Source organism: Talpa occidentalis, unplaced genomic scaffold (assembly GCF_014898055.3).
Source record: "Talpa occidentalis isolate TD23 unplaced genomic scaffold, MPIMG_talOcc4v2.1 talOcc4.3, whole genome shotgun sequence".
Classification (NCBI taxonomy): Eukaryota; Metazoa; Chordata; class Mammalia; order Eulipotyphla; family Talpidae; genus Talpa; species Talpa occidentalis.
This window is the reverse complement of record NW_023603184.1, coordinates 143,977,119-144,000,266: the sequence shown is the minus strand read 5'-3', so window position 1 is coordinate 144,000,266 and position 23,148 is coordinate 143,977,119. Positions and strand designations below refer to the sequence as shown.

Here is a 23,148-nt window from a genome sequence, read left to right as displayed (position 1 = left end):
CATGATGGATGATGAGGAAAAAGTAAGAAAAAAAGGGCAGGACGCGTGAAGTGCCATTTTGACTTTGGAGCGTCCGGGGATGCTGTGGGCCGTGAATAATGTTTGTCAAATCAGCGACTTCCCGGGGAAGGCGAGGCGGTCCTTCATCTCTGTGATACGCGTCGCCTCTGGGAGGGCAAGAAGTTCCCCCAGCACTGCGGCCTCGTCCTGCCTCGCGTTTCACGTGAGACCCGACAACGTGCCCTTTCTTGCTGTCAAGAATATCCCTCTAGAAACGCTCACCAGTAAACAAACATTTGGAGAAAATGTTTGTTCCTTTGTTTCTAGGCAGGTGGGATCACACGCCGTGAGTCTGTTTTTCCCCCTGGACCGGGAACTGGTGGGAATCACAGTCGCTTTAGCGTGCCAGGCAGCGTGCTACACCCTTGACATCTATTATTCTCTGTGTGTCCAAAGCTGCTGACCGACGAAGAAGCTGCGGAACAGAGAGGTTAAGAAACGTGCCCAAGGTCACACAGCTGGGAAGTGTGGGCCTGGGGTTTAGAGACGGGGCTGACAGCAGAGCCTGGCCACTCAGGATCGCTGCTTCTCCCTGGTGCACATCCCAAGGGTGTTCCGCGTTCCTCTTCCGTGCCCTTGCAGCGTGCATGTCCCCGGGGCCTGTGGCGTCAGTGCCCCCAGGGTTTCCAGCTGTCAGCGGCTGCTTCTCTTTGTCTGAGGCTTGTTCAGAGGTGACTGTGGGCCCCTCACCATGGGGAGGGCCACCCTCAGCCTGGGTCCTGCCTGGTGCCAGCACCCCGCTCCCAGAGAGCTGCTGCCCTGCAGTGGGGACAGACTCAACACCAGACCTTCGTGGCTGCTTGCCCTTCTCCGTGTCATGTCGCTGCTGCCTCCTCAACCCTCCATTATACAGCAGACCCTTCTCTCTGGCTCCTCAGCCAAGGTCCTGCTTCTGGGCCCCTGGACAGACGGAGACAGGCTGTGTGGTGTATGTATGTTCCGCAAGGGACTCCACCAGTCTCATTTGGGCAGATTTCCAATTTTTACTGCTAGGACAGATGACCTGTGATGAGCGTTCTCGAATCATTGTTCGGGCCCAGCAGGGCTGTTGCCCCAGGCCCCAGGCAGGGCCCTGTCCTGTGTGTGGGCCTGGTCAGGGCGGGCAGCGTGTGTCTGGGGCAGCCCTAGTGTGGACCCGGCCTGGGTGGGTCCCCAGATGGTTCTTCCATTTGGAGTGTTCACTGGCCCTTCATTCAATGTGGGGGTGACCATACGAGGGGTCTGGGGTTCATGCTTAGGGCCTGGTATTGGGCGCCGTGGCTGCAGCCTGGTTCCGGGTGGGGGCGGGGGACACTCCCACTCCTGCTGGCCAGCCTGGTGGGAGCTTGTTCACGGATCTCACGAGACATGTGGCCAGAACACGGCCCCAACTCTGATTGGGACTCGCTTTTTTAAATGTCATGGAGTTTTATAGAAATTACATTTTATACAGTTAGAAGATTCTTATTTAGGTGAGCTCTCCGTAGAACATTCTGTCCCGCTCCCCCACCCCATCCAAGGGGCAGCTCTCCCTGCTTGTCCTTGGTCCTGTGCACACTTGGGGCCGAGCCTGATGGTTCAACGTGGCCCAGAGACATGGTGGGGGGCAGGTCAGACCAGGCAGCCCTTGCTCATCATGCATTTATCAATACGTGTGGGGAGAGGGGAGTCATATAAAATAATTTCTCTTAAATATTTTGGGGAAATGTAAAGAAGCACAAAAAGTTGCAGGTGAGGGCCTCCCTGGTGACTCAAGGGGTTAAGGCGCAGCGCTCTGAAGCTATCGTCACAGCAGCCACTGCAGCACATATTCGATCCCCAGCCAGGGAGCTGACCCACATGACACAGCAGACCTCTCCTGACTCACCCGCTGCTCCCCTCAGCAGTGTGTTTCAGTGGATACACCTGTTCTGCTCTCCACTCTGTCTCTGGTGAATCTCTCATCCCCTGCACCTCTGGCCTGTACCCCAGCTCTTGTATGCATAAATAAATAAAATAAATCTTTTTTAAAAAAGTTGCAGGTGACATCCTGCCTTCAGATGAACACTGCGATGCTCTCAAGTGGTCATGAAATAACATGGGTTCTGACGTGTGTAGATGTCACAGCTAGCTGGACAGATGCCAACATACCGGGTGCATGTGCCCAACCCCTGTGTTTTGGGCAAAGTCTTATCGAAAACTTCTCACCATGAGGCTTCTGTTTCTTTCACACAAGGGGCTGATCCCAGGTTTGCCAAGCAAGTTACTTACAAAACCACAGGGATCAAAGATGCTCTACCCACATCAAACTGTGGACTGAGATGAGGTTAGACTGTGCCTTAGAAACCCAGGTTGGGAGTTTTGAGTTTACTCAAATAGCTTCATTGTTCCCATACCCTGTTTTATAAAAACATGAGTAAATTCGCCAGAGTTTACTCTGCGAATTTACTGCACAGAGTCAATGTGTATGTCATAAAAATCACATTTGAGAGAATCCTTGAGTCACCATTCACACACCCCCTTCCTGACTGAGTGAGGCCAGAGTGTGTCTCCCAGGGGTTAGGCTGGACCTTCAGGCCTGTGAGGTGGTCACTGCTGACCACTGACCCTTATTCACTCAAAGGGGATTTCCCCGCCACGGTCTGTGGGACACGGGTGCTGGGAAACATAAGGCACCCCAGCAGCCCTGACCCACAGTACCCTTGGTGTTCTGCGGAGAGAGCTCTGGGGGAGGGGGAAGCACTCGGGAGGCCGGAGGGCCAAGGACGCAGGTGTGAGTTTCAGATCTGCTGCAGCCGTGCAATGCAGGAATTGACCCTGGATGTGATGTGGGTATAACAGGAGGAGGAATATCAAGGCCAGCGCTCAGGATTACCTGGCCGGATTCAGTGGGTAGACAGAGGATCAGATTTTGAGGGAAAGCCAAGAGATCCATTCTGGATATTTTTGAAGCTGGAGAGCCCACTGTGTCCACGGAGCTGCCGAGGGGGGACTGACCATGAGGGAAGTCTGAGCAGAGTACAGAAGTGGGGGTATTAGAATGCACAGCTCCTAGAAGTTCAGTCCTGGAGGGAAACTTGTCTGTAGGATTGTGAAGAAGGGAGCCTGGGGCAGAGGGAAGCTACCTCACGGGGTGGCGGGAAGAGAGCTTGTCTGAGGTCAGACTCTTTCCTCCCGACCAGAAGGGACATGAGACTCGCAGGTGTGTCCACAGAGCAATAGCTGACACCAGCTGGGTGTCTCTATCCAGCTCATCTCAGCGCGGGGCTGGCAAGAAGGGGCAGGGAGCTCCTGGTTTCTGCTGAAAATCTCCTCTGTGGGTCCCGCAGGCCACTGAGCTCACGAAACTTCACCTAAAATAAAAGGGGACCTTTTCATTCCTGGAAAGTTGGATAAACAGAATGTGACAGGGAGAGCGCGTTCCAAATTATAGTAAGAAATTAGGTGAAAGTAGCAAAAAAGGAAGTATTTCCCCCTAGGAGGGCAGGCAAATCATTAACCATTTGAAGTAGATAATCTGCTTTTTAACGTAAGGTTAACTTGTGTCACTGATTCAATGGTAATAAGATATTCATGTTTTTAAGTTCCTTGATGATGTTGATGAATGTCATTGACAGAATGAAAATAGTAAGAGAACCATAAACATTATGGATGTGTGTGTGTGAGCGTGTGTGTATGCTGTAATTCAAATTTATGAAATGTATGGTACAGCTTCAATTCAGCTCAAGATAGAGGCAATTTTGTATTCCTTATTGTACTTAATTGCTCATTTGTGTTTTTATTACAGTTTGCTCAGACTCTAATTTTCTAGTCTTTTGCCAGCCCCGTGACTATACATGTGTACGTGTGTTATAACATATGACTTAAAATTCACTCTCCTATACACACATACGCACTTCTAAAATCTTCCTTCATAGGGTTACCCAGGACCTCCTGGGCCACAGGGCCCAATTGGACCCCTGGGATGTCCAGGACCCATCGGGATTCCAGGAGAGAAAGGATTAATAGGTGACATCGGTCCTCCAGGAACAGCAGGGGACAGGGGAGATAAGGTAAACCTCTTAGGGAAAGGTTCATCTTAACCTCTCACCAGCTGCTCTGCCAGATATTTTATAATCACAAATACGCGAACTTTAAATGACATCTGAACGCCTCTTAATAATCAATTCTACTTCCCTTTCCAGAAGAGTATGCCTTCTTCTCTGTGTGCTTAAGTGAGGTGTTGAGTGGCTTCACAGCTTTTAAAAAAATCACATGACATTATAGTTTTATATTGAGCTTTTCTTTTTCCATTCAGTTCTATAGCTTAGAGATCATTCTATAGCAATTTATGTAATTTGGACTTACTCCTGTAAAAATGCTACATAATATGCCATAGTGTGGATAAACCCATAATTTATTCCCTATTGATGAGCATTTGAGCTTCTCCCCCAGCTTTGTGGAGGGAAAATGTGTGCACAAACTCCTGTTAGTTAGTGGTGTTTACCTTTAAGAATTTGCTTTTCCAGGACAGAAATAGTCCAGGAATTTCAGGCATGAATATTTTCTTTGCAATGAAACCGCCAAGTTTGCTTCTGAAGTACACAAAGAAAGAACATTGATTCTTAAACATTGACATTTACGATCATTAATGTAAAAATAGATCACAGTTATTGTTGAGTGTTTATAATTTTTCTGTTTTTTGCTTTGTTTTCTGGGATTTTAGGGTCCAACAGGTGTTCCTGGATTTCCAGGTTTGGATGGCATACCTGTAAGTATCCTGAGGTTTTCTCCAATTTTTAAAAGAATGGAGAAACATTCCAAACCCTTAAAACATCATAACCCTCAAAATCACACAACAACAACACACACACACACACACATGCACAGCAAACTTTTCTGCAGGGTCTTATTTTAAGCCTGATGCCAAAATATTTTAGTCAAATAACAAGGTTGTCAAAGAGGTTAGAGAAAAGCATCCCAACATGTGAGTTGGAAATAAATGTATGAAAAATTTCATTTCTCACTAGGTCCCAACATTGGAAATGGGCTTGACTCATTTCATGTAGGAAAACCAGGTGAAGAAAAAAAGGGAATTTGGGGGCTTTCCAGTTCATCGAGTCTTTGAAAGTCTTCAAGGAAGGTTTCCAAATCCCCCAAGTACTCCAAACAAAATTAATTTAAATTGGGTTATATGGAACTTTACTTTTTTTTTTCACTGGGCAACATTGCTCTTGTGAGTGGGGGTGGAAGTGTCATGAAATGAAACAAGTAGGGGCGGGACTCGGGGAGGGAGGAGGCTCCTAGGGGAGGGAGGCAGACGGAGCGTGGGGCACAGGGAGCTTGTTGAGGGGGAGAAGGAAAGAAGGGGAAAAAATCCTCTCCTCTATTGACCCCTAAAAAAATGAACAAAAACAATCTCTTCTCCCCCAGCTACTTGATAAAGTTACAATATAAAGTTTGATTAGTTTGTACAGCATTAGGAATCTGCAACAGAATTTACTCTTGATGCTGACAATTCCATTTTTGTGCAAAGGTTTTACTTTCCATGACATTAACTTATACATCCATTTGCTTCATGTTCTATTCATTTCCTTCATGTTCTATTCATTCATCACCATTTCATTCCTGGGGGGGCCGGAAATCAAATAAGCAAACCCGTGAGTCACTGCTGCCCTGGTCTGTCCACACGGCACCTCCTCTGTCCATGGACTCCTCCATAAATGCCTCGCTTATTTTGTTTCTTGCAGGGGCACCCTGGGCCCCCAGGACCCAGAGGGAAACCTGGACGGGATGGCTACAAAGGCTCAAGAGGGGACCCTGGGTTTCCAGGAGGAAGAGGAGCTCCTGGCCCAGGAGGCCCCCCCGTAAGACACCCAGTGCTCGCCCCAGGGGGAATCTTAGGTGAAATGCTCTGCAGCGGGAACAGGTTCAACTGTTCAAGAAGCAGTGAGAGAGCGTGTGGCTGACGTGGTGAACCGGGGTGATAGGGTGAGGACAGAGGTGGCAAACCTGGGGCGTGAGTGGCCCTACCAGCTGTGGGAGGAGGCCAGGAGGGGGTTGGGAAGAAGCTGGTTTCATTCCATGCCCTGAATGGCTTTAAGGAAGGAGTCGGTAGGTTCTGATTGATGCTCCACGAAGGCTCCCGGCCCCTTTAGTGTCTCCATGGGAGCAAAGTCAGGCCATCTTCTAGAACAGATGAGCTTGGAAAGCTGCGTGTCCTCCATAGGAGCTTCACATATGCAAATAGTAGGATCTTAATGTGATCATCAATGTAAGACATATTAGCATGTTAATTAAGATATTAAATAGGCAAACTTGGGGAGGGGAGAACACTAAGGCATTTCATGCAATTTTTAAATACCTTAGTGAAACTTGCCACTGACATACAAAAACCTTCCGAAAGGAACATGCTGTTTTTCCAGAAGTTCATTTTACAAGGTGCCCAGACTATTTGAACACAAATTCTGAAATGGATAAAATCAACTTAAAAAAAAATGATTTCTAAGGAACAAAATTATTAGTTAACAATTGCAAAATTGTTTTCTTGTAGATTGATACATGTGCATTATATTGTAAGGAAAATACAATTTTCCTGCTGAATAATTAGTAAATAGCTATTAATATTTTAGTATTGATTATATCTGATGTATGTAAGTTATAAAAAGTATAAAAGTATATTATACTTTATTATAAGTATAATAGTATAAGTATATTATATATATTTATAAGTATAAAAGTATATTATAAAGTGTATAAAAGTATATTATGCATTTATCATATATATATATCATAAATATTTTAGTAGATACTCTGAGTTTGAGATTCCTTAATCGATCTTAACTGAATATCAAATAAATACATCTGAGAACCATAACATGCTAATAACAATGTAGAGAACAAACAGTCCCCACTTGTGAAATATGACTATAATGTAAATTTTCTAGAGAGTGGTATTTCACATAGAAAAGTAAATACTGAAATAACAACATGCTTTACCCCCTTTTGATGAGTATTTTCTTTCCAGGGTCCTCCTGGGGAAAGTGGAGAAAAAGGAAATTCAGTGTTCATCGTAGGTGCTATTAAAGGTACTCAGGTAAGCACTGAGCTCCTGGTGCGCCTGAACGTTCCATCTACACAACAGGCGGCCCCTGTAGGGAGCGCACAGGCTGAAACCTGCCCAAGGCTTCACCATTGCCTGGGCCCCATGGGATCACCTTTCTGCTCCTGGGAAGCCCCTTGGTTTTAGCGGCTCTGCTGTAATTCCTGTTACTTTCCAACTATTGCAGGGTTGCAATGGATACGTCCATTTCAGGGCTCTTGACCTTGGCATAGTTGACATTTGGGGCCATATGACCAGGGGGCTGACCTTGGCATTGTAGGATGCTGACCCCTGTCCTTGGTCTCTACCCAGTGCATGCCAGGAGCACCCCTCACCGTCCACTCTCACAGTGTCTCCCTACATGCCATTTGTCACCTGCAAAGAAAAATCACCGTCAGTTTAGAAGCACCGATTTATTGTTCTATTAGTATCTGCATCCAATATAATAGAAGTCACTATAATGAACTCAAAAATAGCACTGTCCTTGACAAAGTTAGCATTTTTGTGTTTTTAACAGAGAATGATGCATAGGTACTTAGAAATGAACTCTTGAGATACCACTGGTCTCTCTGATATGAGCAGTCACCGAGCAGGAGGGGATCACGAGCTAGACATCAAGAACAGCAATACAGGACATTTTCAAGATGTGGGCATTTCTCTTAAGGAAGAGTATCCTACGCCAATTAGATGAAAACCTTCCTGGGCTGCTGCCACGACACCCCAAGTGCCGTGCACCCTGGGGGGGGGCCCATGGGTGGTGAAATCTCAGTGCATTTAGAATCTGTAGCCTCCGTGCCTACTCATCCTTGTTAGAGAGCAAGAACTATACTTTTGGTTTTCATTTCAATGATATATTAATAAATTTAGCACCCAAATCACGGTTGTTCCAGAAAATGATATGGAGTCTTGGAGGGACCAAGATGACCCTTACATGCTGCTGTGATTCCCAGCCACCCCCTGTGCTCCCCTGAGCTCTCATTTCATATCCACTCTGTCATCTTGGTGCTGCTAAGACAACCTGCTATAATAATTTACACGTCAGCACACTGTGAACTGTCTTGTACTGTGCAATATTCGCTACAGTGAATTTTTGTGTAATTGTGTAAGAGCACACAAGTGAGACGGACGGGGAGGCGGATACAGAGAATCATTAGCATCAAGAGAAACAGGATCTCTAATAAAAGTGGCTGCAGATAAAAAAGCTTTGAAAAAAAATGTTCTTACGTGCCTGCAGCCACTTCACACGCCCATTCTGATGACTCCTATGAAAAGCTAAAACAGAAAACAACAGCAGTGACAGTGATGTGGAGAAGCTGGCACTTGCCCTTAAAGTAGGAAGGGGATTCTGACACGGTTACCCCGGGGATGAGCCTCGAGCTCATGTACGTGGATGGAGCCAGTCAGAAAAGCACAGGCAAGGTGCGATCCCACTTGGACTCAGACCCGCAGACAGAGAGCAGGACGGTGGGTGCCTGGGGCGGGGGCAAGAGGGGGCTTGTGTTTCACGGGAACAGTTTCTGCAGGGGAAGATGAAGAATGTTCCCTGGAGCTGGTGATGGGCAACAGGTGAGTGCACTTTAGGCCACAGATCCGGAGAGCACTGAAGTGACCCCAACGGGACAACTTACAGAAGTGGATTTTGCAATATTTTGCAATTTTAAAAGAGAGCGTGATGCCAAGGGGCTGTACACCCTTTGATTCTTTAAAGTGGAGAATTTTTTTTATATTTTTTAAAAAAGATTTTATCTATGCATACAAGAGCTGGGGTACAGGCCAGAGATGCGGGGTGGGGTGGAGAATTCACCAGAGACAGAGTGGGGAGCAGAATAGGCAGATACACTGAAATACACTGCTGGGGGAAGCAGCGGGCAAGACAGGAGAGGTCTGCTGTGCCATGTGGGTTTCTCCCCGGCTGGTCGGGGATCGAACTCGTGCTGCAGAGGCTGTGGACTGTTTCACAGGGCGGTGCCAACCCCCTGCGCCACCAGGGAGGCCCTAAAGTGGAGCGTTTTAGAGCAGAATGGCAGAGTCCTGAACAGAGGGTGAGGGGGCCCTACATGGGTTCCCTTTACATCCTCCTTAAGGTGAGGGGGTGCGGGAGGCAAGGCAAGATCTGGCTGGGAGAGCAGAGACAGTTAACCTGATGCAAAGGCACCTTCAGACTAGGAATATGAACACTTTAAACTTAAGGATGAAACAGCATCTCGATCTTGCTGCTGGCACTACCCCAGCAACCTTTCTTGGGTTTTGGCTGAGAAGTAGAACTTGGGGCTTCAGAATGGAGCAAAAGTCTCTTCCCTGGAGCTCTCCCACACCTGGGTCCTCCACACTGGACCCTGGAACTGGGTCCAAATGATGCCTGTGTGTCTCCCCGCATTGACACTGTGTGTTTTAGGGACGAGTTATAATGGACTGTCGCTCTTGCAGGGGGACAGAGGCGCCCCAGGACCTCCGGGCTTCCCAGTAAGTCTCCCCTATGCTTCTCTCTGCTTCTCTTTGCTCCTCAGCAGTATGTGGTCCACGCTGGGGTGCAGGCTGACAGCACCAACTATGCAATTCACAGAGTCCATCGAAAATGAAATTCAGGTTTTGGTTCAAAAATCTATTAAGAATTCCACGATGGTGAGAGCAGACCATTAAATCAAGTGTGAGGTCCTGTGTGACGGACCAGGTCTCACAGCCGTGAGACCTCCTTGGGTCTCCTCCGTCTATTATCCTCTCTTTTAATGATCATTTCACACGGCTGAGGTCTATACAGTTGCTTAACACTTAAGAAGATAAGTCTGCTTAGAAACAACATAAATGACATATGTGCAGTGGCGATGAGTTGCCTGCTGAGTCAGTAATTGCATGTTATATATAATCTTTCCCCCTTCACCTCCTTAAAACTTGTAATCCCATGATCGTATTAGTCTTTCCAATTTATCAATGTTCATGAGATTAAAATCGAAAGCAATTTTGTCTCCCAGTGCTCAGCCTATCATTTCACTTGGTAACTTCTGGTTGCAGACAGGATTACTTACCCTGTTAGGATTCCTTACAGCTCCCATAGCTCAGTTCCACTTAATCAATAAGGTACCATGATACTGCTATTAAAAGAAATGTATTTTAGCACTGAATGGGGGCAGAGCTTTCATGGGAGAAGATAGAAAAGTTCTGGAGCTGGGAGGTCGTGGTAGTTATACACTAAAGCAAATGCACTTAGCGCCACAGAACCGTAGCACACTTGAAAATGGCTAAAATGGTCAACTTTATCATATATATTTTACCACATATAATAGTCAATCTCATTGCATGCTCACAAGATCATTTGACATGGACCAGGTCCGCAGGAGAATAGAGAACCTCTCTCCATGCTTCCAGAACTGGCCAGCAAATTTGCCGCAACTTATATGTTGTAGAAAGTTGTTTATGGCTGAGTCATCTTGATCTTGAATTGGGGACATTTCTAGTCACATTGATTTTATAGGGCATGTCTAAAAAAATACATTCAGGACTGTAAATATATTGACATTTTAATATGAATTAATGCTTATTAGTATTACTCTTTTGAAATCATCTTGATGCACATCAAAATTGCCTCACACACGGGATGTTGGAGTAGCTAGTGACAAGTTCTTTTTGCTCTCTACTTTTGCTATTAGTAGATTTATTTGTCATAAAATAGACTGATCTCTGGGACTTGATCTAACCCTAAGCGAAGTCAGTCACACCCACCAGAGTGCCCGCCCCCTGGAGCCCATCAGGCAGCGGGTGTGTGGGGCTGTGGTTCTGCTTGAGGTCCTTCACCACCTGAGCTGAATGTGAGATGATGACAGTTTTGGAAATGGAGACACTGATTTTTCTTGTGTTTAGGGACATACAGGAGCAAGAGGACCAGTGGGCTCGATGGGTTTCCCAGGAGAGCCGGGGCCCCCAGTAAGTACAGACTTGTTGATTTTTGTCCCTCCAAAAACCCAGATCTGATGTGCAAATAGAGCAAAATTGGAAAATTGCAGCCTTGAGTCAGGCACAGGTGGGTTCTTCGAGGGATTGTAGACGTATGAGTTGGCACAAACCCACCACTCTGATGGAGTGTCTTGTGGGCAGGCAGCTGGGGGTGGAGGACCAGGCCCCCACCCACATTCGTGCTAGAAATCCATGGGAAATAGTTTAAAATCAAGAGTTTCCTAAAGAGGAACTGGGGGTACCTACACAGACACATTCTGCTTTCTATGACTGGTAATAATTTGTGTATGTTTTTGCCTTTGATGTAGGGACCTCCAGGTCACCCCGGCGGCCCAGGCTTGAAGGTAGGTACCATGAGTCACTTACAAATAGAGCCCAGAGCTGTATGGGAAATATATGACCTGTGATTTTGTGTGTGTATGTTTTTTTTTTAAAGATTTATTTATTTATGCATACAAGAACTTGGGTGAAGGCCAGAAGTGTGTGTGAATGAGGGGGATGAGAGGATCCACCAGAGACAGAGTGGGGAGCAGAACAGGCAGATCTACTGAAGTACACTGCTGAGGGGAGCAGCGGGCGAGTCGGGAGAGGTCTGCTGCGCCCTGTGGGTAGCTCCCTGGCTGGGATGGAACTCTGGCTGCAGTGGCCGCAGATAGCTTCAAAGTGCTGAGACTGAACCCCTTGGGCCACCAGGGAGGCCCAAGTGCCTGGTGATTTTTGTCAGAATCACGTCTTCTTATTAGATTTTCCAGAATATTTAATAAATAAACTTCAGCAAATGGCTTGCCCAAAAGTCTTACTTGCTTGTATTTGCTACATTGACATTCTAAGCAATTACTTCTTTAAATTTTCTTTTCCAGGGCAACCCCGGCACGGGCGTAAAGGGACAAAGGGGTGATGTGGTAAGAATCCCCCTTCGCACGGCAGCCGTGTCACTGCCCCGCCTGCACTGAGGCGGCGGGTATGATGATCACCTAAATAGCGTGCATTGTCTAGTCTCTGCCCAAATTTATGGCTGAGAATTTTCTTTTGCCCAATTATCAAGGCACCAGTACCCTTGACTGTAAAATGCAGTAGTGATAAAACTAAACACGGAGTTCAAGTCAGTTTCAGGACACAGTTCACGCCAGCGTAAAGATGACGCATTTCTGAAGATCTATCAGACCCGGAGTCACTATTTGTTGAATTACTGATTTGTTTGGCTTCATTCCAGAAACTTCATCAGCATCCTTAACTCCCCATAAATAAATAGGAAAAATATGAACAACGAACCAAAAGCTTGTCACAACCCACGCTCTCCACTCCCTCCCTCCCCACACGCCTCTGTCACCATCCCGCCCCTCCCCTGCCCTCCTCAGACCCTGCAGTACTTTCCGCCTAGGCGTGAGACTTAGCAAGGATGAGCTGTAGGAAAGTATCTAACACGGCGGCGTATCCGGACACACTCTGAATGTCAAACCGTGTGAGTGGCTCCCTCAGCTGTGGGCAAATAGACATGGAGCATCTGGAGGCAGGCGAGGCTGTGGGCCCGGCCTTGGGGCTATAGCAGGACAGGCCTGGTCCCCAGGCTGAGACCAGCATGGTTGGGTAAGTGATAGCAGAGCCGATGAGCAGAAGACAGCATCGCCCACAATAAATGGGAAGATTTCCTGATGATGGCAGACGCCTCTACAGGATGTTAGCAGACAGTACAGGTCATGAAGGTACATGCTTGCTTGGTAACCACACAGCAGCAATACCACAAGGACACAGAAAGCACTCAGAGGAGGTCTTCTTCACTGTGTGTCTGGTAGTTCATTGTGTGTGTGCCTGGGGGGGCGCGGTTCCTGTGCAGGATGGGGAGCAGCATCCCACCCCCATCCACTAGACACCAGGAGCCTCCCTTCCTCCCAGTTGTCATGATTCAAAGCGTCCCAACCTACCAAAGGTTTTGGGGGGAAGGGCATTCCAGTTGCCCCGCCCCATCCTTGAGAACCACTAACTTAGAGAAATGACTAACAGAAAATAGGCTCAATGTTTTTCAAACTTGGGGAGTCATGAACCCTGGAGGAAATGTGGGTCAAAGTCCCAGAAGCCCATGAGCCCCCATTTGAGAAATACTACTTTGGGAGAACAGCAGGAATTACCTGTTTAGTGGCCTCAGTGCTAGACAGGCGTGGGGGCAACAGCAGGCCACAGAAGAGCATGGAAAATTTTATCTCTGATCTGAAAGATGCTATGCTCACCCCCTTGGACTGGCAGGTGAATAAAATCCTAATTTGAAATGCCGAGGCAGCCTTTCATCTGGTGGGGAGACCTGAAATGGTTGCTAATCTGTCCAGGTGCCATGATCGTGTGGCATTTATACTGTGGTCTTCACACTTGACCTTCTTGGTCTTTTTGACTAAAATGAATATAAGGTATTTTACAACGTGGAAAAAATTGTAATGTGACCAACATTTTGAAGCTACTCCTTGCTTGTCAGTCTTTATGGGTTTAGTGCAGATTTATTCCAGCTACAAGAGCAAGCGTGGTTATCTTTACACATACATGTTACAGATTTATCTGTGTTCTGTTCATGCATTTGTTCCATCGTTTGCTCACACGTCGCTGATCTTTACAGCAGTCACCACCCCACTACTGTGGTAGGGACTGGGGTACATCGGGGAGAGAAAACTGTGCTCAACCTTCTGGTTCTTTTGCTGTTTCCAGGTTTAGGGAAGGACTGAATGATTGGTTTTAGTGTCTCATTTAAACTTAAAACAGTTTCTTCTAAAAAAAAACCTCACTTATCAAAAAACATTAATGGTTTAAATAATGATCTACTTGAGAATTTGCTTTGTTTCTCTCAGTGAAGCAAGTAGTAATTTTATGCACATTGTCATTCAATAAGATAATACTTAGAAGTAGGCAGTATTATAATCCCCATTTCACAGAGAAGGAAGTAAATTTTAAAGGAATTAAAGAACAAGGATATAGAGAGCTTTTTTTTTTTAATTTCAGATTTTTTTTCTTTTTTAAAGATTTTGTGTTTTTTATACAAGAACTGGGGTGCAGGTCAGAGGCGCAGGAGGGTGAGAGAATTCACCAGAGACAGAGTGGGGAGCCAAATAGGCAGACAACAGAAATACACTGCTGAGGGGAGCAGCGGGCGAGGCAGGAGAGGTCTGCCATGCCACGTGGGTTTCTCTCTGGCTGGCTGGGAATTGAACCCACGCTGCAGAGGCTGCAGACAGCTTCACAGTGCAGCACTCAACCCACTGCACCAACGGGGAGGTCAGGGATTAAAGAGCTTTTAAGCATTTGCCCAGAGTAACAAAGTTAATGAGGGTCTAGTTTGCAAACATAGGTGACCTGTTACCACCTGTTAACCATAACACAGGAGGGAAGGTAATTCTGAGTGTAGAATAATAGATATAGTCAGAAAAATACAAAATAATTACCTTCTAATTAAGGGTGAGAAATTATGGTTGTATTGTCACAAAACCAATCAAAGAACATTTTCTTCTCCAAGAGGATAGCATCTAAAATGACATAAATGAGAATATTTGACTAATTGTTTCTTATAGAGATACTTTCTTATAGAGAGTTTAAAAATGTTATTGAAAGTTAACTAGAAATAACTTAAGTCTGACCAGAGTGGAATGACTTAATATACGAGAGAACATTCTTATGCCGTATTGTTGTATAAGTATTGAAAACCAGGTTTTGTGGAATTTCTATTATAATTGGAAGATATCCTAAAGTAGTATTATCTTAAGAAAAAAATGTAAAATTGCTGAAAATTTAGTGTTTAATTATATATGAAAATACAAACCATATTTTATACTTTGAACTACATTTATAATTTTCATATAGTCTTATTCCAATGAAAGGACACATTATGTTTCATGCACAATGTAACCACATACACACATGTACACACGCAAGCCCACATCACAAAGAACTCTATCAGAGCTTTAACAGAGAGAACTGTAGATAGTGGGGTAATGGATCACTTTCATCCTTTGCATTTGTTTTTAAAGGTTTATTTATTTATGCATACAAGAGCTGGGGTGCAATGCAGAGGTGCAGGGTAGGGGTGAGAGGATTCACCAGAGACAGAGTGGGGAGCAGAACAGGCAGATAAACTGAAATACACTGCTGAGGGGAGCAGCAGGGAGACAGGAGAGGTCTGCTGTGCCATGTGGGTCTGCTCCCTGGCCGGGGATCAAACTCATGCCCAGGCAGCTGGGCTAGCTTCATAGTGCTGAGACTTAACCCCTTGTGCCACCAGGGAGGCCCATCCTTTACATTTATTTTTACAATAAGTATGCATTACTTATGAAAAACCGTAGATATTTAAAATTACCATGATTTCATTTTAAATTCATGGCACACTGTGTGTGTGTAAGCCTCACATCACAATAGGTAAGTAAAAGTCTTGTTTGTTTCAGATTTTATTTCAAAACAAAGTTAATATGAACTCTGTTATCTTGATTTTTTTTTTTTTTGAAAGGGTGAGGTTGGCCAGCAGGGTTCTCCTGGACCTACGCTGCTGGTGCAGCCCTCCGATTTGTCCCTCTTCAAAGGAGAAAAGGTAAGCCACAAATCCACGTGTGGCTTGACTGAGTAGTCGTTGCCAGAATTTCCCGGACGTGTAACTGTGGCAGCAAAGTGATGACAGCTGGAGCATCACTGTATGAACCTTAAAGTAACCTTGATGGAGCGCGGGATGATTCACCCCATTGTACAGTATGGAAAAATGGGGCGTAGAGGGGTGCTAGTGGCTTCAAGTTTCCCCCTTCTGGGCTGCAGAACGAGCCCTGGGCTTTGAGCTGTGAACGTAGCGCCCCCCTACTGTCGTCTTTGATGTGGGCTGAAAAGGCCTCAGAACGTCCGGTTGTCCTTTTGCTATTATTTCTGGGTTTGATGTTCTGAAAACCGAAAAGGTAACCGGTGTGTAGAAGTGAACCCGTAACCCATTTTTGGCAAATGTTAATTCCTCTGTCAGCCTGCCCCGATGCCTTACCCTCGCCGTGTGCGGGTTCTGTTGTCGATTTTCAATTACTGGATTAAATTCGCTCCCTTGCCTGAAAACAGTGACCGTTCCCAAACTGCTTGCGCTGGCTCTGGGCTCACCCAGCGCCCCCCTTGTGCCCCAGCGGGCACCCCGACTCTTTAGCCTCACAGATCTGCCCTGAATAGCGCTGACATCTTAGTTGCTAATTATAGGCAATTGAAGACTCATTCCTTGTTTTAAAATCTAGTAAGATGATTTGTGAAAGAGGTCATTTCTGAAAGAGATGGAATTCAAATCGTAAAATCGGAATAAGCCAGATGATCTTCATTGTGATTTTTAGGGTATAAAAGGGATACCCGGAATGACTGGGCCCCCAGGACCACCAGGACTCAAGGTAGTTTATTTACATACCTCTGTTTAAAAATGTGGATGATGTGCTACCTTAATTAAAAAAATTTTTTTTTTTGCATGTCATATGGGCGTTATCACTACTTCAAATGCTATTATATAGTACTAGAGTTTTTCACTATTTTGTCATAATCCAGTAGGGTGTCTATTCTAAAGTAGCTCTCTTATTTAAGCTGCTGACAATAATTTTTATTTCTCATTGAGTTTTTACTAAAATGTTGTTGCTTGGACCCTCTAAATGTTGCCATCTCTTAAAGGGAGAACCTGGTATTTGTGCAAAAGGAGAGAAAGGATTTCCTGGGTTTCCAGGACCTCAGGTAAGGATTAATCATGCCCTCTTTCACCTCACAGAGCTTGCAGGCATCTCTCTCACATTTCTGTAAGACTGCATCAGTATTTCCAAGAACACAGAAGTAGAGATTGGAGCCAACATATATGGCACCATGGGGATTGTGGAATAACTACGTATCCCAGCACATCCTTTTGGTGGACATCATTTAGATAAAACAGACAAGCAGAAGACAGCAGAACTGACCAGTAGAAATGGAATAATGTCATTTGCTGCCTGGCTCAGTGCCAAAGTGATAGTCACTTGGAATGGTTAACTACAGTCTATTGGATTAAGGCAGTCCTGCTACAGCAGCAGTGGCTGGTATGTGAGGAGAAATACCAGGATCAGGCCCCGAACATCACCACACATGTGGCTAATGGAGTCCCCATTGGTAGAGTTGCCTGGAGTCCAGACCTCAGTGGTCCAAACTTAAGTTTATTTGACTCTACATCTAGTATTTCATGGGACAAGATCGGCTTTCATGCTAATTTTTATTGCTCATAAAGTACAGAGAAACTGTTCATATCTGGACAAATTATATTGCAGTGATCTCAAAGATAAAGCTCAGGGCAAGCATTCAGTTAAACAAATTAAAATGGAACAGCATCAACAATAGCAGAAATGCGTTCTGAATTTAAAACACTGGCAAGGACATGATTTTTTTTTTTTTTGAGTAAGACCAAAGATCAATAAAATAGCAAATGTTATAAAGAAATGAAATCTATTTTGTATTTATTTCTTTTTATTCAACTACTCTTGCAGACAAGATTAATAGCCACAGCACAATGTCATAAGGTGAAATATGATGCATTGAACTGGTTCTGCATTGTGATGAAATTGTTTGTGTTGATTTTGTGAATTTATTAGGGTGCCTCTGGTTCCCATGGAGCTCCAGGTTTTCCAGGACCAAAGGTAAATGTCCACCATTATAAAGATAGTAAATTTCTTTTCATTAGGAAATGCAATTTGGTATCATTGAAAAGTGGACTTAGTTCATGCAGACTTGCACATGGTAATTGGAAAGGGAGACACATCCATTTTATGAATCATATGATTTAGCTGTGTCTGCAAAAGCTAAAACACAAAGCTATTTGGTGCAATCCCAAAGGTGTGTCGCAATTTAGTGTGGAATCTCAGCAAGCATGTGTCAGTCAAATGAAACAAGAATGAGATCATTTGTCACTCAATCACATTTTTCAAAAAGGCATGTTTGTGGTTATTTGCAGGGACAACAAGGACTGATAGGAGATCCTGGTCCTTTTGGATTTCTTGGTCCAAAGGTAAGAAAGCAAGCCTATTTGAGTCCAGCCTGATAGAAGTCTATGTCCTTTTTGTTATCCAATTTTTTTTTTTTAAATTTCAGAGTCATTCCAAAATGTAACATTTGAAAGGGACAGAATTCATTTTTTATGTATTCTTTTAATGCATGTCATGATGATTACATTTGAAAGTTGATGATTACATTTGAAAGTGAATGATGAAAGTTCAGATATACCACATGGTTATAGCCAGGGCACTGGGCTCTCTGCTTTCACCAACACTGCAGCTTTCTGTCTTCTTCAGCGCTGGCCCAGGACTGGTCATGGTGGCCTTAGTTGTGAATCAACAATTTGTCCATAAGCGCCAAGTGAGACACTAGTGCTCATAGAAAATCTATGAGACTCCTTGTTCAGAAGGATCTAATTTATGGGCATGGAGTAAATTTGTGTGGTTTATGTTTTCTTTTCTGAGAACTTTGCCTTTGGCTTCATCCTTCTGCTTATAGGTGGGAAGTCAGATGCCTTTGTTCCTTCTAGAACTCCAAAAACCATTCATTTTTCTAGTCAGCCTGTAATCTATTACTTAAATGACTGCACTTGTGGCCCTTCTACTATTTAATTAATGTCAGGCAACTGGAGAAAAATAATATTTCTAACAAAAGTGAATGAATGATTTCAGGGGGATCCTGGTGATCGTGGGTACCCGGGACCACCAGGTGTCTTGGCAATTCCAGCTCTTCCACAAAAAGGTTTGTGTTTCCTCCAGATCCTCCATAAATTATAGGAAGATGGGATAAGAGCAGCTCTGACAGAAGAGTCTGGCCCAGTATTCCCATTGTTTGCACACTCACCAGGCTAAGTATATAAACGCCATACTCTCTGTAGACCATGCGTATATAATTATGCAAGAGCAGGTCGGGATGTGCCTGCTAATTGTGTGAATTTCATCACGAGTGTGTGATTGACCAGAGCAATAGAGATTTGTGCCTGGCTGGTTTCTGTCCCCCTAACACATCGCACTTTATTTTAGAACGTGGACTGTATGCTGGGATTTGTATCATGTCACCTTTCAGAAAGTTTTTTTTTTAAATCATTAAGAAATGTATAAAACTATTAGATTAGTGCCCACCAGGATACCCCAGGACACCACCTCCGGGAAAAGAGTGACCTACATCAATGCAGCAGCAGCCGCTTGGAGCCCAGGTGTCTGCAGAGGAGAGGCAGTCGGGTTCATGTCCAAGATCATGCATTTTCAATGTGCTGAGAAACTGCAGATCAGTCTCCTAGTTTTACTCACAGAAAAGTGAACGATATTTGAAATGTAGATATACAATTGTTCTATTCACCTGTGTTGTTATTTTTGACAGGCCCTCCAGGGGATCCGGGACTCCCTGGCCACTATGGGGAAATGGGCGCTGTTGGACCCCCAGGTCCCCCTGGTCTCTCGGGGAGACAAGGGGAAGACTGCACAGGTAGGAATCCAGGGGCATCTGTACCCCAGCTTTCCTACGTCCTCACCCACACTAGTGGCGCTCAACTCTTAACGGGTTCTGAAATCTCCTGAGATGTGTTTCTGAGATCCGGATTGCTGTGTCTGCCCCAGACCAAGAATGGAGACCCTCTGGGGGAGGGGCTGGGCAGCTGCTATTATAAAGTCATGTGCAACCAGGCCTAAGCACCTTTGAACTCAAACCCACTAACCACTGACTTGGAGGAAATCCAGGTTACCACACTGCCTCTCAAAAACATTCACTCAGCATCTCAGGGGGCTGGTGAGATGGTGGGTATTGAACAGGCCACCACGAGATTATCACAAGCACGTAAGGTTTGGGGATGCAGCAAAGGTTAGAGTGTTTCTTCCATTTCTCCATTCTCATGGAAGGCTCTCACTGAAGACATTTATTTGTTATAACTCTGTTCACCCACTTGGACCCCGATACAAACTCTTACATGAAATGTGGAAATAAAAATTTTGAATTAAAAATTAAACGTTGATTCAGTGTTAGTTTTAAAAAAGGCAGCAAAAAACAATAATCCTCCCTTTACCCCACAGCAAAATAGACAATAGCTTTTGCCCCCAATGCAAAACACAAATCCTACAGCTAATGGTGTTCTTGATGGAGAGAGTAAGAAAGAATTGTACTAACATCTTTGAACTCTGTCCAGTGCTGGCTAACATTTCTAGAAAGGTTAGGAATAGAAGTTTAGAAGTTTGCATTCTGTGAACCCAGGGGAACTGATTAAGCTTGTAAGGAGGAAAAGCTTGAATAAATATAATTCTATACAGTCTGTGCTTCTTGTTCTATTCACTGAGAAGGAGCTAGAAGTTTCCTGAGATATTCAGGCATTAACTACAAAGTTCTTGCTTACTCTTTCAGAACTCTATTTTTGATTTTGTCAAATCTGATGACCACAAAGGTAGTAAAACTTTGTCTAGTTCATTTAATCTTTAGAGATCATGGCCTTGGCTTAATCAACCAAGACTATGCAAATCATGTAGTCCAGGAGAACGAGACTCTAGTCTGAAATACCTCCTTTTGGGTTTGTATAAAATGAAATAGCGTCTCTAACAGATTAAAATCAAAATCCACTGGGGTAAAACATGTGTCTTGGAGATTCATAACCAAAATATAACAGGAAACCTTTAAATTCCACCCGTTTTTTTTTTTAATTTACCCAGTGACTACAATCCATAGTAAGAATCTATTTTCTATTGAATTGCATTTACATTATATCACATATATATGTACCCACATATGCATGTGGCTGAAACATAAATTTCACAAAATAATACCTTTTTGGTGTCTAATGGACTCTATTTCTATTTCCATTTCAGTCTCTTAAAAAGCTTTTTATCTTTTTCTTTCTGGCTTGTTTTGCTGAGCATGATCCCTTCCAGCTCCATCCATGTTGCTGCAAATTGCATGAGTTTATTTTTTTGACTGCTGAGTAATATTCCATGGTGTATATGTACCACATCTTCTTGATCCAGTCATCTATTTTTGGGAATTTGGGCTGTTTCCATAGCTTAGCTACTGTAAACAGTGCTGCTATAAACAAAGGGGTGCAGGTGCACCCCTTTGAATTAATGTTTTGTGGCCTTTGGATAAATACCTAGGAGAGGAGTTGCTGGATCATATGGAAGCTCTATCTTTAGTGGGTCAAGAAAGGCTCATGCTCAGCAAAATAAGCCAGAAAGAAAAAGAAAAATACCGGATAGTCTCACTCATAGCAGGAATTTAGAAAACCTAAATAAGGGACCAGGAAAAAGACTAATTGCAATAAAGTAAAAATCAAAATCAACAAGCAACTATAGACCAGAGACACACTACAGTGGGGGGCTGAGGAAGGAGAAGAGGGATTAGGGTCAGAAAAAGGGGGTAGGAATTGTATGGGGAATATAACCAAAATGAAAATGCATACATTATGCAAAGATGAAAAGTGATATAAGAATTATATAAAATAAAATAATTCATTAAAAAAAGCTTTTTTAATGTTGGCCACAACTTAATTGATTTCATGTTCTACAAATGGGTGGTTGAGGCTGCTGGGTGTCAGCACTATAGCCAGTTCTGCCCTTTGGGAGATGGCTGAGCATCTCCCCGAAAGCAGGCAAGACCACAGGTAGGACCCGGGACCAGCCAGTGACTGACAGAAAAGATTCCAATCAGGTCTTAAGAATGGCATGAAAAAGGTGGCAGCCACGTCCACATGAGCACATTTTCATTTTGTTTGAAGCATACCAATGTATATAGCCTTTATCAATCATCTTTTTAAAATTATCTATAGTATTTGCCATGAGATTAGCAGAGTTTTGGATCAGATATGCATGATTCAATCCCAGCCTTGCCACTTAGCGCAATGCAGTGCAATAGCAGTGCATTTATACTGCAGATTAAAAACATTCCAGGTGCTACTACCTACGAGCTCTGTGATATTGAGCATTTATTAAAACTCTCTGTGCCTCATTTTCTGAAAAATGGAGTTCTTTCTAGGGTTGAAAGAAGTAATAAGTATATAATTCTTAGCAAACACCCCATCGTATATTAAAGATTTATAAAGTTAGCTGCTCCTGCTATTATTAGGCCTAAACTTTCTGTGCCTTATCTATAAGGTATAGACTTTGCAGGGCTGTTTCAGGAGTAAAGATCATGTTTGAAAATAAATGTAAAGCCTCAGCACACATGCATTTAATAATGAAAGCCACAATTTAACCAGCATGCTGCATTATTGATTACTGATAAGGTTTCAATTGTCTGTTGATGAAGTTTACCCAAAACCTAGTGACTTAAAACAACAGCAGTCAGTGCTTTACCCTTAACTTTCTGTGGTTCAAGACTTCAGAAAGGACTAAGCTGAACGATTTTAGATCAAGGATTTTCATATGGTGGCCACCACACAGTGGCTGGAACCAGAACACCAAGGCCTGTCTTCCTGTCTCTAATGGAGTCTCCGGACTCACTGTGTAGGCTCTGGTAGCTTCAGAGCAGGGAGAGCCCTTCCATGGCGGCTGCAGGCACTGGTCCCAAGCAATTCAGCTCACAAGGCAGAGGCTGAATCACGTTAAATAATCTAGTCTGAGACGCCACAGTGTCCCTCCTGCTATGCTCCAGTTTTCCAAATGGTCGTAAGAGTCTGCCCCATTCAAGCCGGAACACACCACCTCTCGCCAGGGGAGTGTCAAGGTTCTACTAGAATGTGTTCTACTACCACGGTGGCCATCTTTGATTCTAGAAGCAGGAAGAACTTATGAGACGTGATCACGGTAACTGAGGCTTCCAGTGGTGTCAAAGCCAAAGCCACCAGCGAGGGAGAATAGGAGGTCAAACGAGAGAGATGGGATGTGGCTGCTGTGGTGTTCCTCACTTTGACCTCTGACCACACTGAGCATCTAATCATCTACTGTACACGTGCTATTGCAGATATTACACGAAGCTCCTTACACGGATTACTTTACTTAACCCTCGTAGCAAACCTCTGAAGTAGATATAGAGGATTAAAGAATTTAAATAACCTACTTAAGTTCCTGTGGTTGAGGGGGAGAGGCCACCTCCATATTTGACCACCAGCCTAGGTGACTGTGGTATTTTATGTCCTACATAGGCAATTATTGAATCCCTAC

The 23,148-nt window shown here is 44.3% G+C and overlaps 1 protein-coding gene and 1 long non-coding RNA gene across 2 annotated transcripts in view; one reads left to right on the top strand and one right to left on the bottom strand.

The window, feature by feature from the left end:
• The window catches only part of COL4A4 (collagen type IV alpha 4 chain), a 108,146-nt gene that overhangs the window by 25,119 nt on the left and 59,879 nt on the right, over nt 1-23,148 (top strand). The window contains exons 6-20 of the mRNA XM_054700121.1: nt 3,936-4,070; nt 4,724-4,768; nt 5,748-5,864; nt 7,025-7,093; nt 9,527-9,562; nt 10,955-11,017; nt 11,356-11,391; nt 11,908-11,949; nt 15,525-15,605; nt 16,369-16,422; nt 16,694-16,753; nt 17,635-17,679; nt 17,994-18,047; nt 18,706-18,775; nt 19,394-19,498. Of these exons, the coding sequence (XP_054556096.1) occupies nt 3,936-4,070; nt 4,724-4,768; nt 5,748-5,864; nt 7,025-7,093; nt 9,527-9,562; nt 10,955-11,017; nt 11,356-11,391; nt 11,908-11,949; nt 15,525-15,605; nt 16,369-16,422; nt 16,694-16,753; nt 17,635-17,679; nt 17,994-18,047; nt 18,706-18,775; nt 19,394-19,498 (1,012 nt within the window). The remainder of the gene's footprint in view (nt 1-3,935; nt 4,071-4,723; nt 4,769-5,747; nt 5,865-7,024; nt 7,094-9,526; nt 9,563-10,954; nt 11,018-11,355; nt 11,392-11,907; nt 11,950-15,524; nt 15,606-16,368; nt 16,423-16,693; nt 16,754-17,634; nt 17,680-17,993; nt 18,048-18,705; nt 18,776-19,393; nt 19,499-23,148) is intronic.
• LOC129146665 (uncharacterized) lies at nt 6,994-14,544 on the bottom strand. Its single transcript, XR_008553671.1, has 3 exons — nt 14,470-14,544; nt 7,367-7,474; nt 6,994-7,031 (listed from the first exon to the last, which is right to left on the bottom strand). It is a non-coding gene; the product is annotated as an uncharacterized LOC129146665 (long non-coding RNA).